The sequence below is a fragment of the Varanus komodoensis genome, unplaced genomic scaffold (assembly GCF_004798865.1).
Source record: "Varanus komodoensis strain SLA01 unplaced genomic scaffold, ASM479886v1 scaffold11, whole genome shotgun sequence".
Lineage (NCBI taxonomy): Eukaryota > Metazoa > Chordata > Lepidosauria > Squamata > Varanidae > Varanus > Varanus komodoensis.
In genome coordinates this window covers 22,391,506-22,406,805 of record NW_025335317.1, presented here as the reverse complement: position 1 = coordinate 22,406,805, position 15,300 = coordinate 22,391,506, and the positions used below count along the sequence as shown (strand labels likewise).

At 39.1% G+C, this 15,300-nt stretch overlaps 1 protein-coding gene across 1 annotated transcript in view; it reads right to left on the bottom strand.

The window, feature by feature from the left end:
* PCDH15 (protocadherin related 15) overlaps positions 1–15,300 on the bottom strand; it is a 405,567-nt gene that overhangs the window by 35,916 nt on the left and 354,351 nt on the right. Inside the window, exons 29-30 of the mRNA XM_044420577.1 lie at positions 11,601–11,689; positions 6,311–6,487 (exon numbers count right to left, since the gene is read on the bottom strand). Of these exons, the coding sequence (XP_044276512.1) occupies positions 6,311–6,487; positions 11,601–11,689 (266 nt within the window). The remainder of the gene's footprint in view (positions 1–6,310; positions 6,488–11,600; positions 11,690–15,300) is intronic.

The following is a 15,300-nucleotide window of genomic DNA, read 5'->3' as shown; positions in this document are numbered from 1 at the left end:
CTACCATTAGGTAGATCTGCAGATCTTAAATTATTGTGTCTTCCACCAATTTTCCGTCCTCCTTCTGATTCTAATCCAGCTTTCATTATGTTATGTTCTGCATACAATTTGAACAAAGAGGAAGATAAAATACATCCCGTTCTGACACCTGTGCCTTTGGGGAAACATTCTGTTTCTCCATATTTTATCCTAACAGTAGCTTCTTGTCCATGATACACCCCCAACATCAACACAATCAAGTGCCAAGACACATCCATTTCTTTTAGGACTATCCATAGCTTCTTGTGATCCACACAATCAAAGGCTTTGTAGTCCATAAACATAGACTGATCTTTTTCTGAAATTCTCTGGTGCACTCCAGCAGTCAACATGCAAAAATTACCTAATATGTTATTATCACAGGCTGTTAATATATCAAAGAAGCAGTATTTTCCCAGCAATATGAATGCTCTCTTAGTGCATTTTCCCAGGCTCACACTATATTGTCACCTCGACAGAAGTAAACAATGTTCCCAAGTTTCAGCCACCTGTCTTTTACAATTTTCTTTTTATAACCAAAACATGCCTAGGCATAAAATAACCCAAAATAATAACCCAAACAACCCCCAAACTTGTGATGCTTCTGTTACACACACACACACACACACACACACACACACACACACACACACATTTGTATTTCTCTTTACTACAATGTAGCCATATTTGTCTAAGTCAGAACACTATTGTTTGCATAGCTGAGAACTGAAAACCATAATTTCATGGTGATTTCTAGTTCTGGTTTGTAGATAAACTATGGTTGGATGTACTATGGATGGTCAAGCAGCAGAAAGTATCAGGTGAAATATGAACATATAAAGGATGGTGGAGTGGAAGCTCAGCCTTGCTCAAAATGTCAGTTATGATCTGTACCAGTAATTCTTTAAGAACTTGCTTACTTGGAAGTATTCCCACAGATGGTAGCTGAACTTTCATCCAAACACAGCCAGCTCACATGAGTAGTGCAAAGCATTTGTAGCATGGATGAACCCACCAAGGCTTATCAACTGTTTTCAGAGTTGTACCCAGACTTGAGCGTGCCAAGCAATTCCTACTTAGGAAGTCTTAAGATGTACTGGTGACCTTAAAGGGGACAGTGATCCTTCTATAAAAGTGGTGGAAAACATGTGGCTCTTAGAGGCTGCATGTGCAGCTCACCTCAAGGATTCTGGCCCCACAATTACCCCCTTAATGCCCATGCTGCCCCCACCTGTGCCACACAAAGTAAATGGGGAGAGTCATGCTATGAGGCTAATTCTGCTGGGAAACAGCACACAAGAGTAGCATTCTCTTTCCGAGCAGAACCAATTTAATTAGAAAACAGGGCAGATGGGTATGCTTCCTTTTGTGTGCTCTGTTTTCTAGCATAACCAAGACTAATGGAAAGAGGATGTGTGAAGAACACCACCCCCATGCATCTTCATGGGGTTGCTCAGGATTGCTGAGACTGGGGCAATGCAAAGCCTTTCCTCCTCCCGGTGAGCATGAGCAAGAGCACTTGGATGGGGTGAGGCTTCGTGCTCAACCCATCCCAATGAATACAACGTTGCTGTGGTGGTGATGGGATTAAAATCTTCCAACAACCATCAGCGGCAGATGATAGATGTTGGGAGGCTTTTTCCAGAGCAACGTTTCCCGAAGACCACCGAGGACACATTGAAGAACGCTTAGAGAGGGACAGATCCTGTTGGGAGTTGGACTTTTCTGTTGAAGAAGGCTTGGGATTGTGGCAGTATAATGACGAGGAGAGAAGGAGAACCTAATGATTCTTGAGTCAAATAGTCCTTCTAAACAAAGATTTAAAATATCACAGTAGGGAAACAGACTGTATTCTGTTGCCATTGATTATGTTTTTATAGAAAGATGTTTGGCTTCTTGACCTACCGCCCCTCCAATAAACCATTTTAATAGGATGCCAGCTTGAATCTTGCCTTCTTCTCATGGCTTTTATAAGCAAACTATAATTCTCAGTGGCTTCAACACACTACTTCCATGCTATGTCAGGAAGTACAGAAGGCAACCGTAACAAAGGCAATAAACAAAAGCATAGCCCAATTGCTGGTGTATGAACTGCAGTTTTGTGTAGAAAGTAGAAGCTACTTTTATACTCTGGAAAGCCATCTCTAGACAACCTTCCATTAGGGATCCATTTTCTGTCCTGTATTCAGAAAAAAGGGTTTTTGTATTAGATTCTACAGCACTAGAAATGTTATCACATGCCTTTTATTACTCTCAATCCTCTTTTCTGCCAAGATGCCATTCCCTAAAGGTATTTCTTTAGTTGGGAAGGTCATGTGGGGTGCTAAGGAGAGAGAAAAGCAGGTGGCTGAGGAACCAAGCTTGCTCTTCAAAAAGACCATGAAAGTCAGCTCTGAAGTCATCCTGAAGGGGCAATGGGGCAAGAGGGGTCACTGAGGAGTCACCAGAGTTTATTTTACTGCAGGATTAGGTGAAGGTAAGTACCACCTGGAGTTGCTTTTCAGATAAGCATCTGAGCTTATCTGAACCAAAACTCTGGAGGTTCCCTGCCACAAGTGAAAACACATTAATGCTTCAGACTGAAACTCTCATTTCATTTCTCTCCTTTACTTTGCTAAGCTGACTCTTATTCACCTCTACCCCAAAGTCAAGAAAGTATTCCCTAGGTTTTTGCTGATTAAGATTGTGAAAAGCTTTTGAAGAGGGAGAAAAAAAAATAAGCTGACAGTGCAAGCACAAGACATTTTTTAATTAGGTTGCATCTAAGCCTGTGTTAATTGGTAACTGTTCAAAACAAGAAACAGCACACTTGCTTTGCTTTTTTAATGTTACCCTTCTTTAGTAGGGTAAGTCTGTATATTAAATTAAGATGTTATTATGCAAGATTTTTCCACTATTCTACCACTGCAAAATCTACAGTGAACCAGTCTCATTTTAATAGGAAAAAAAATCGGTAGCAGCTAGCTGCAGAGATAAAGAATAGTAGGTTTCTTATGTGGTTGCCATCCTGTGTCCATTTACTTGAAGGAAATCAAAGGGAATGCACATGGTCAGACGTTTGGACATGGAAACCATTCTGCCAGTGGTACTGCTGGATGACCAATGTGTTTCCTATTAAGTGGGATACCACTGAAAACACCAGCAATGGTTGCATCTCTTTCCACAGCTGAGGAAGTAGGTTGTTTTTCAGCATAACTCATTCCACAATAAACCATTTACAATGAAATCCTATTCATATCTTCTTAGAAGTAACTCTCACTGAAAGTAAGAAGACTTCTCACTAAACATTGCTTGGATGGGGCTGCTAGTCTATTAGAGGATGAAGAAGCTGTCTCATCTTGGTTTCAGCAATCTTTTCAGGGGTATACATTCCAGTGGTGTGTGGAGTGAAAGGGCAGGACCAAAACTACCAGCATATTGTAAAGTTCTAATTTCCTTAGGAAAGTCATTTAAACCTTTCTGAATGGAGAAAAACAGTACAAAAACCAGAAAGCCTTTTGAAATTGCTGGGAAAGGGAAAAGGCCACCTAGGAAATCAGAGGGGAGTAGATTGGGTTGTCAGGTCTTCAGCAGAGATTTTTCTACATGTTGCAGCTCTTTAGGCATTCTTGGTTAATGCTGAAAATTGATATTTGGCAGTGGTGTGAGTGGTGGCAGCTGGAGAGAACTAGTTATTTGCCTCCAGTTTAACTAGGCAGAGGAGAAAAAGAAGTCACAAAAGGTCAAATGATGTAAGGGTCTCAGCATCAAAAAGTTAAGAAGTGATCTAGTAGGATGTATTCTGATAAGTGCAGACTGTCAGGCATTTGATATCCCAAGATCCACTCACTGATGGAACGAAAGTTCCATACTTAACTGCTACATAATATGCCCAAAAATGAAAAGAAAAAATGAAACAAATACATTAAAACAAGTATCATTTATTTAATTAATTTATATACCTCCCATTAGTCAGGATGAGTCTCTGGACAGTTTACATAATCAAAATAATGAATTAGAGACTGTGATATAATTATATCATTAGCTGATTTTGAGGAGTAATCGATGCTTAATTAGGTGGTTCATTGGCATCATGTTGAGAGGCTCCAGGGGTGGTTATAGGGGTGGTTATATATATAAAAAAGAGGAATTAACTACTGAATTTGCTTTAAGTGGGGAAGGATCTCAATTTAAGACCTAGAGGGGGATTTTATGACCATAAATGATTCCCTTTGGTACACAGCTGCCTAGGAAAGAGGCAAAGTTTATAAACCAAGTGATGACCAGTAAGTTGATTAAAATGCTTAATTTCTAGTGTTTGCTATATTCCATTGATTAACTTGAAAACAGAGAGTAATTCTAGTGAAATGACTCATCATATGTTTGAATGTGGTTGTAAGGATTGTGGGGGGAGGATCTCTCTCAAGAAAAGAGTGACTAGAGGATGACACAGCAGAATATTATGTAACCTGTCATGGATATAATCACACTGTATATGAACACTAAGTCAACACAATGCATATTAAAATACTCTACCATGCATGCAAATAATTTTGATCGTAATCAATGGCTGGCTGCTGATCAACTGTTGACAGACCAAATGCAACCAATGTAAAGGTGTAGCTTTGTTCTGTTATATTTTTGTTTTGTTTTTTCCTTGAGAAGGGAAGCAGGAGTAAAGGTGAATTTACTCACTGTTAGAAACAATAAATGAAAGCTAATGTTTTCTTGTTTTGTTCTGTATGTCCAAATGTTTGTCATTGCCAGTATGTGTATTTGCTACCTGTCTACATAATATTAGAAAGTAAAGCAAAAATTTCACTTTCTTATCTAGCAACTATTTTTAACCTCTTTCCTCATCCATCGTGTGTCTACTGATTACACCTCCTTTGCTCAGCCTCCTCAGGCCTTATCTTATTCATGTTGTGATTTGTCCACAGAGAGTTTGGAACTCTGGGAAATAGTATTCCTACAATGAATCACAATTCATTAGTAAGCCTACAGGAATTTGCTTCTCAGGCACATGACTGACAGATTGTCTTATTCTATCAGTGAAGCGCTGTGGCCTTGTGGGAGAAGAGGTACAATAAAATGTATGCAAAGCAGCAGCAGATGTCAATACATGAAAGAAAGAATAATGACCTTCCTCTGCCATAGATTCAGGGCAGTAAATGAAATAGCTTTGGGAATTGGGGTAAAAAATAAGAGTCTTTGCAAATGAGAGAACACACACACACACACACACACACACACACACACACAGAGAGAGAGAGAGAGAGAGAGAGAGAGAGAGAGAGAGAGAGAGAGAGAGAGAGACACTGCAGTGAATGTCCTAAATTTACTGACTGCCTGTATCATGTGAGGGCTGAGTATCCCAGGCCAAGTTGGGTAATCTTTAAAAGTTCAGAGACACATGATAGGTAGAAATAGATACCATTCTGATCATAAAATACATCTATGATTGTCAGCATTCACATGTCATCAAGTTTGGACAGTCACCATAACATATATTTAGATGTGCATACATATTGATATATAGATATATTTAGTATAGTTCTCAGATAGAAGAGAACAGGTGAAGACACTTGGAGGTTAAGCTAGAACCTTTCTCCATAATTTCTGTTTTGTATATCCAAAGAATTTGTTCATATGGAAGAACATTCAGTTGCATGCATATCCACACAGGCTTGTCTCCTCAGCTGTTTGAGAGACCTGTATTTTTCCTCATTCTGAGTTGTGGTGTCCAACCTAGCTGGAATGAAGTGTTTCTTTCTGTGAAGCCAACCTGATAATCTCTCCTTTCCTGATAGGATGAAGTTTCTTTTATCTACCAAAAAGTTCAGCTGTAAAGAGAAAATTCCAACTTCTCATCCAAGTATATTTACTCCTTTTATCAGGTGGAAAATATTGGAATGCAATTGGGGGGTCACTACAAAAGAGTCCTCTTTTTATGTGTGAGAGCACACAAATCAGTTAGATAACTCTAGTTCCCTGTTTTATCAGAATGAGGAAACTCTCTTTAACAGTTTCGAAACAAGCCAGGACATTAAATCACATCAAACTGTGTTTTGATATCCTAGCTTTTTTGAAGTTGCTAACTGTAATTTCTTCACTCAGATAAAATAGGAAGTTGTTTGTTTGAGGGCTCACATGAAGGAGAGATGTGCAACCAAAAGACTCATTTGTATATTAGTTGATTAAACTAAGTTGCTTGTAGAAACATTGTAACTAAATCAAATCAAGGCAGCTGCAGTGGCATGGACACTCAAAAAGAGATACTCAAGATGCTACCATAATGACATTAAATACATACTTGAAAAGCTCATTTCTCATTATAGCACGGTTTGTTTGAGGATCAATTGCGTAGACCATAAGATCAGATTTGGAGTAATCTTCCTCTGAATAGCCATCTCCGTATCTGCGAGCACCAATGGATTCTACCACAACTTTTGCACCAGGTATCTGATCTTGAACATAGCGTTCCAAAATCCTGATAATGGAAAACAGTGGAAACATATTTTGTGAGCTTGTTATTCTATATGGACAAAAGCCTGGATCCAATGATCAAAACCATAAATACACAAATAAAACACACATTTTCAAAGTGTGCAATTCTTAAGGAAAACTCTACCAACACAGAAACAGCACTCAAACATTGTGCTCTTAACTCTACTTCTTTGTATTTATGATAGCATTTGAGTTTTAAATGGCTTTGGGGAAATTCCAATGGTATTTACAAATAAAACTGTTAGCATTATATAGGACTCTGTTTCACCTCTTCATGGAAGGTTAATAAATTCTCACACACAAAATATGCCAACAATGAATTGTAGTAGAATATTTCATGGATACCTACAGTCCAGCTTAACAGCACATAGCAGTACATCTTGTACTCCTTAGGACATAAAGTAAGCTTTGCACCAGAGGGAAAAATCGGAGTGCTGAGCTGACAGGTTTACCACAAAACAATAAAAAAGGCCTGCAGTTAAACCATAGGCATTATATAGAAACTGACAAACTGTTGAAAGATAGCTTAAGCAACAGAGCTGTGCTAATATACAACATTATCAGGGACAAACAAAACAGAACTCAGAATTTTCCTCAATCAAAATCATGAGATCAATCCATAGAAATGACACCTATGCACAGTGATGGGAAAAAGCAGAATGCCTCTCTCCCCAGGGAGAGACTGCCCTGTAGTTTGGTTATGTGTAAAGGAGGAGGAAGGAAAAGAAAGGGTAGAGGAGGAGGAGGAGGGGGAGGAGGGTGGGGAGGAAAGGCAGTGGGTTCCCTGCATCTTTAGGAAGTATGTTTTTGAAATCTTTATTCCTGTCTACAGAAATAATGGAGTTTAATACAAAACTGTAAACAAAGCCAACATGTAGAGCTGGTGTCCTGGAAAGCATTGCTATTGAATTGCAATGCACAAAAGAGAGGAAATAATTCTGTGTAATCCAAGAAAGAAATGTATTAAAAATCTCTATAGATAAATGGAGTTTCCCAATCAAAAGGTTTTATATTCTGAATCTTGGATGGACAATTCGCAGTTGTTTTGTCTATGCTGGGTGGGGCTGGTGGAATTTGTAGGTCAAAATATTTGGAGGCACATCACAAGTTGGCCATCTTTGTTCTAAGCGTTGCTTAAAAATGAAGCAGCTGGGCACCTCTTCTATCAATATGAAGAAGAAATGGGCTTTAGTCTTTGCAGGTGGGTTTTGTTTTGTATATAAAACTAATACTTATTATTCAAGGAGATAACCAATTCTGCCCCATAACAGAAATTATATTTAAGACATTTGACAGGCCCCAAAATCATTCAAGATTCTGGAATTTAAAATTAATGGATACATCCCATTCCCACTCTTCAGATATACTGGAAATGACATAGCTGTGCTTGACAGAATGTCATACTAATGTTGTACATTTATATAGTATTTTCAGGTGCATCACATACATTTCAACCAATTTAGTATTTTCCTTTTATTTGTCTTTTTTGCTGCTTCTCTGTACTTCCTGCTGAGTTTTACAGCAGTAAAGCACAATCACACTTACAGCGGAGGGTGACTCTAGAAAACCTAGTTTGGTGAAGCAAAGAACACTGGATTTAATCCTTTAAACCAGGACTTAATCCATGCTATGAAGGAGGCCCCTAATGACTAAAAGGGACTGAAAGTGGGAGGATTGAATGGGAAAGCAGCAAGGTACCCCTTGGACTCTTTCCAGCATGATTAATCGCCGTAATGCTGGCTGTTTGGGATGCACAAGCTGAGTAAGACAGAAACTTGGTTACCTAGGGCTATCTGTCAATTCCTTTCTCATTTGAGATTCACACTGTGGACTACAAAAAATCCTGTAAAAGATGGTAGGGCGTTCTAATGTTAGAAACTGATTTCCCCTTGTATTACCTATTTTACAAACTACCGCTTTTCAGAAGCGTGGTTTACATTGCTCACACCAGATTTTATTCTGCTTGATCTGCACTGTCAGAGTCTAGCATAGACATCTTTCCTCTCCATTCCGCCACCAGTGCTTAGCACTGCTTGTTCTCCAACACATTTGGCCACAGCTTAGTATTCTTTTAAAGGAGAGACCCTACCAGCCCCTTACACTGCTCGTATCCAGCAACTGCCTCCTGGCCTTTCTTTGAAGTGAACATTTAGGCCATGAAAGTACACAGAAAATCAGCAAAGCAGCATTCTTCTGGAGGGATGGGTAACATTATCTCCTAACCTCAGCTCTCCCTAAGAAAAGCCAGCAGGATTATGCTTTTTGATATTTTAATTTAAAAGCTTCCAACCCTCTCTCTTATCTTCAATAGCCTCATGATCCCCATCATTTAACTTCTTTTCTGTGTCTAATACTAAGTCAAAAGCAGTGGCAAAAAAGGAAAGTACATTAAGACAAGGAATTTAAAGCAGATACTGTGCGGAAGCATATTGATGGAGTGGAGCTAAACAGAGCAGCAGAAGGAAGAGCTCTGAGGGATGCTGGAACCGGAAGCCAGATAAGCATACCTGCATGTTGCTCCAACCAGCAGCAGATTGAGAATAAACCTTAAGTATGCTTTTGACTTCCTTTAGACTTTCTAGGCCAACTTCCCTGTTGACCAAAGTTTGTTTCAGCAGCCATGAACTATGATGGCACTGAAGTGTAGTAGTATCTTCATGGTTAGGTCCTCAAGATCTGAGTACAGCAGTGTAACCTCCTCTAGAGATAGGAGACTGGTCTTAGTGGTTCTTCTGGAGGCTAAGGAGATGAAAACTAAGCCCTCTTCATGATCCGTTAGTTCAGCACCTTTCTGAAAAGTGAGGTTGTGGATCAAGCCTAACATGCTATTCCCATATTACTGCATGCCTTGTGTTTTGCCTTGTGTGAGGCAAAAAAAGTGGTATCCATTTTGACTGATACCAGAAACACCTCCTCACCAGCATTGAGACCTCGCTCTACCTTTTGGCAAGTTTTGTTTTGTGTTTATTTTTGGCCTTGTTCTATATTACTGCTATTAAGTAAGACTGATTGCACAGCGCTTATTCATCATGCCATCCAACATCTAGAGTTATCTCTGGTATGAGCTAGCTGTATGTGAGAAACACATTTCTTTAATTTTACAAGGGTTGTTTGGTTTGGATGCACAAATAGAAACAAATCAAAACTAGCTAGTATTTAATATTGAGGATATTCTTTGTTTACTAAATTGTAACTAACATCACACGATTATAGGGTAGATATAATGTGCCCCCCCAACCTTTTTGGCATCTCCCACTTCCCTCCCCCCAAAAATATTTAAAAAGCAAAACTGCTGGTTTCCCACAGAATTTTGGTGTTGCTGGCAACTGCAAGAAGGGACTATTTTAAGGCACTTTTCACCAGTTGTGCCAAACTGATAAAATTCAGCACCAAATGATCTTCCCACCCCTGGCCAATATGCCACTGAATTTGGATGGCGGAGCATCACTGGGGCAAGTGCGGAAAAGGGTATGCAGAAGGAACATACGGAGTAGCAGGAAAGGGACTAAACTTGCAGCAGGGAGAGATCAGCTGCTGCTGGTTGCAAGAAATCTGGGCACTATTTTCTGCATTTTGTATTCTTACAGTAACTACTTGCAATTTTGGCTCTCCAACAACGTCTTCCTGCATAGGAAAGGTTTGGTGTGTTTGGCCCTGGCCTATACATTATTGGTCAACAATAATTTATATTAAGTTGTAATTATTGATTTTGCCTACTCATTCAAAATGATACAAGGCATGAAATGAAGTGTCTGGGCACTTTATTACTGTAACTGAGGTCTTAGCAGGCTTTCTGTTATTGCTGTGAACCACGCAGAGAGCTTTGGCGATCGAGCAGTACAGCCATATAGTCAATAAATGGATACATGAAGGCAATGCACCCCTCCCCAATCCCTGGAGCCCCCTTTTGCTTTTCCCCTACTTTTTCTTGGTGGCTGAGCACACTCTAGGAGAAAGCAATACCTGCAGCCACCAACAACCACCTACATTTTCCAAGATTTTATCTGAATTCCATGGCCTAGAAGCATCCATGGGAAATGAAGATGTCAACAGCTGAATGCCCTTAATTTTTCCAGAAGCAATCTCAGCTGAAGGTAAGAACACTTCTTTAAGTGGGAAGTCACCTTGACTCTTATTAAAATGGTGTCCAGGGTCTTGCTGGTACCTGTGGGGACCCTAATGCTTGCTCCAGACTTAGATGCAAACTCTCCTTTTAGCTTACACAACTGGGCAGCAGGGCTGGTATAAGGCTGTTACTGGCTAGATTATTTTGTAATGTGATCAAGGTCAGTCTACAAGCTCTCCCTGAATTCCCCTCTAACTCTGTGACTGTGTGATTCTGACAAGGAAAGAGAAGATGCTGACCATCTTTGGCTCAATCACTTCATTATTAAGCTAAGGTCTCAATGGGCTCTCCTCCTATCTCTGAGGAATGTGATCATGCAGACATCTGAGAAAAGAAAGGAAACAGGTTGACTCAGTGGCAATGGCAAGAGGCTGAATGTGCTTCTGTGGTGGATGGTGCTAGCAATCAAAAGATATTGACTTGGTTCTGAAACCCCAATAACCCATACGTAGGAGTTGAAAATGGGTTGTCTCCAAGTCATGGTTTGCTGAAACATGGGTTCATGTGTTGCCTGAAACAAGCGGTGCCAGCAAGCCATGGTTTGTTGTTGGGTTGCGGGTTGTTTATCACAGTTTATCATCTGAGCTGTCCCTAGACAACAAAAGCCTCATTTTAACATCAGCCTGTGGGCTTATGATCATGCAAACTGAGTCTACATCTGGAGCATTTTAGGACATTAAGATGGTGATGAGCAAACCAGTATTCAAGTGTCAGAAAAAGGTGTCAGAAAAGGGAAGCAAAACAAATTTAGGGCTAAATAGAATTAAAAATTAAAACTAACTAAAAAGATTGACTGGGTTTATGCCTTGTTTCTACCTTTCTATCTGCCTCTCCTATCCAGATGTTTGCTATTTTACTAATCATTATTTCAGAAAAGTTCTATCAGTGAATCCTTAATCATAAATATATTTCAATGCTTAGCTGAAGTGTTGGATTCTGTGAGATGTTTGTAGAGGGAACACATGATTACCCTATAAGCTGATCCTTGCTCTGTTCCACAAGGGTAGGGGGGACATTTGAGACGATTACTTGCATATCCAACTGGTTGACCACAGAGACCTGAAAATATAGAAGCAAAAAGTAGTTGAGGGCTGCAAAACATACTGTATATCAGAACATGAGCAATGGTGAAACCATCACTTGTGAGAGTCTCACTCTTACCCATAGTTGCCCATAAGAATGGATGTGGAAACACAGAAATGGTTGTGCTCCTCTAGGCTGCTCTTGATCTAGGCTTCCTTCATTCAAATGAATGGGATTTTAAAGTTCCACTGGATCACAGCCTTTTGCTTTACGCAGTATGCCATCATTTAAAGAAGCCACCATTTCTTACACAGCTCACATTCCTTTGCATTTTATAACCTTTGCTTATTTGTATCTATTTCTGAGAATGATGCCCATCATGTAACCACATGCCCACTTATGAACAAATTAATTCTCAGTTTTACTTATGTGAACCTAACTGGTTATAGAGTTTGAAAAACAACATTGACTGCTAAGAACACATAGTTTTGGGACCAAAGTAGTCCTCATCTTGCATCAAGTTCTACTTCTCAGATGAGTAATAGCAAAACAAGCAGAGTTAGAAGATCTCAGCTCATATTTGTTCCTGTATTTCTGAGAAAAAGCAGGCATAATGGAATTTTCATATTTATCGAAAGAGCTATCAAGCTGTGTTTCTTTCTCTTCCTCTCAGAAGCAGTATAGCGTCTCTTAAGACAATGGTGTGAGAGAAGGAAAGCAGCTTGAATGGATTTTGAAATGTATTTGTGGGAGAGAGAACAAACATGGGAAATCCTGACTTTCTCTGTCACACAGAGCCTTGATTTTTCAGCAGGACTGGATGGGAAAGTTAAACAATCAAGTTGCTGAGCGGAGAAAGAAAACAAGAGGCTGATTTGCTTCACTGTTCATGAATTAACTAGCTGGGTGAAGGTAAATTGTATTAGCAACATATAAATCACACACGACCTACAAGAGCCATTCCACATACAAACATGTGCACAATATAAAGGATGTCATTCACCACACCGGGCGGGTTAATCTTTCAGCAACAATCTCACATCAATATACTTTTACATTTAGAATAGGAATGTAGCAAACATAAATAGCATACATGTCAGGGAGCCATCATTGGCCGTACAGTTTCTTGACAAGTGCGCAACTGGTGACAACCTATGTTTGCCTCTTTGCAATGTGTGAATGCTCTGTAAGCTGCTTCTTTCAATGGAAATTTATACCTGTGAGATTGTGGTCAAATTGCATGGCTATGTTGGCAGGCAAGAAGCTTTAATCATCATGATAGTGGAAATGTGATTTGGTATTGTCCTAGGCTACTAAAAGGAAAATTCAACGGAGGAAGGAAAATCAAACATCTCTGTTAAATCTTGGCCACTATCCACAAAAACAATTACTGTAAAAGTTGTGTCCTCCCTTGTCTTAGATTGGAAGAGTTTTCTGACATGTTTTGAAAAACTAGGCCAGTATTAAACCTAGCAGAAAGAAATAAGCTGGAAAAATGAACTCAGACAGTTTTGATCTCAGAATGGGGTGCTAGTAGTAGAATATGAGATAGGAAACAAGTTTAGAGATATGCAAGAATTTTGACATTGTTTTATAATATCAGACTGTTTGAAATAGTAACCCATAAAACTGTGAAATTTAGTTTTGTGTTGTAAGCAGAACTCACTGCTTATCTAAGGGATATTTAGCTTCCTAGGGAAAGCTAGAAAAAGAGCAGAAATAGTTGATTTTGGATGGAGTCTGCATAAGGCAGAGCTCCCTTATACAAACTCCATCCACCTGTAGCTGCCCAGAAATGAGTGTTACTGCTAGTTTTGGGTTCCTCCAGAAGTGCCAGTTCGCTCTTGTGCAACTGGTGGAGACCACTTGCACTACAGAAATGGCAGGGCCTAAGAGAACCAGCCAGAGAATGAGCACTACTCCTGAGGTGAAATCATTACTGGATAATTTGGGCAGTCAATATCTCTCAGCCTGACCTAACTTGTTGTTCTGTGAAAACACCTGGACATTTCAGAATTGCTTTCCAACTGCATAACCCTAAAACTCAGTTCTGGAAATCAGGGAATCTTATCTGGAAGGGAAGACAGTAAGCTGCCTTACAGGCCAAGCTTTTAATAAGCTCACTACTGTCTGCATGGACTGACAACAATTCTCACAGGGTTAGTCTGAAAACTTTACCAGCCTTCCCTGGAAATGCCAGGGATGAAACCTAGGAGGGGACTTTTACATTCAAATGTAGGCTCTACCACTGAGCAATGGCTTTTTCCCTAGAAAATTAGCAGCCTCATCACCTGCACACATCGGATCCCAGCCAGGGGTGTGAGGAAAATGTGAAAGAACTTCATGAAAGAGTAGGCTAAAAACACAATAAATAATAAATAGAGGGATTGGATAATTATATGGAAAGCCACAAACAAAGATCCATAATGTTATTAATTTAAAAGTAAACTCCAAACCACTAAAGTATTTGTTTATTGGTCATCCTCAGGGCTCCTTCTTTTAAAAACACATGGGCTATATTTCACATTTAACAGTGTTATTTAAATCCCTGTATCGTTAAAAACATGGCTTTTGTATTTGGAAATGGCTTTGTATTTTATTTTCTGATGTGAACTGGCATATAGGTCTTATTCTGAAGTGTGCTGAGCAGATCAATAAATTATCTGATTAATTGGTAGATTTCTTTTACAAAAACAAACAAACCCTGTCCAGTAACCAGGTACTGAACCTCTGAGACAGCCATGGAGGAAACACTAGTAATGCCTCACATAAGTACGGGTAAAATATCATTAACTATACTAATGAATATAATCTCTCTCTCCCTTCCCCCCACCTTCTGAAAATGCGTGTGCGCTCCTAACCAATTCATATTTTCTTTGCTCAGAACTGTAACATAAAAAGAAAATAACAGATAAAACTAACAAGAAAATAAAGCATTTAAATTAGCCGAGGAAAAGTATAGCTTAACAGCAGTAAAATTAATAAGAGGAAGGAATTTAACTTGTGATATTAAATGGAAAAAAGGTTTGATAAGAAAAATAATTTTGAAATATTTGGAGACTGTTTATTGAATATGTTTTAATAAAATTAAAGAGGTGTGAACAAGAGTCAATGCAGTTCTGGAAGAGAAGTTGGGCAACCTGAATGAATAAATGATCTTACATTAAGTGACTTGATTTGTTGGTCCTGGTGCAGGTAGAACTGGTATTGTTGTATTAATTATGTTTATTAGTAATGTTTAATTATGTTTACTGCTATTATATTAATAGCAATTTGTTAGTTTAATAAAATATGTTTTTTAATTTTTAAAAAGGAAAAGTGTAGCTAGGGCTGATGGAACCCCTCTCCCAGCTCAGACTCTGTGATCAAGTTCTAGGAACTGCCTGTAACTTGGGGGCAATGAGAAGTGGTGCTCCCCTAGTTATGGAATGAGGGGAGTTAGTTAATTTCCCCACTAAGTGGTGGCAGCCTTACTGCTTTTCAGTGCCCAGTTATGCCTATCCTATACCACAGGGCATTTAATTAGTTTATTGGAGTTTTATTAGTTGTTTAATCAGATTCCAAATTATTGGAATTTTAAATGTAGTTATAAGTTTTGTATGGGAGTTTTAAAATAATGTTTTCATAATAGGGCATATTTTAGATTG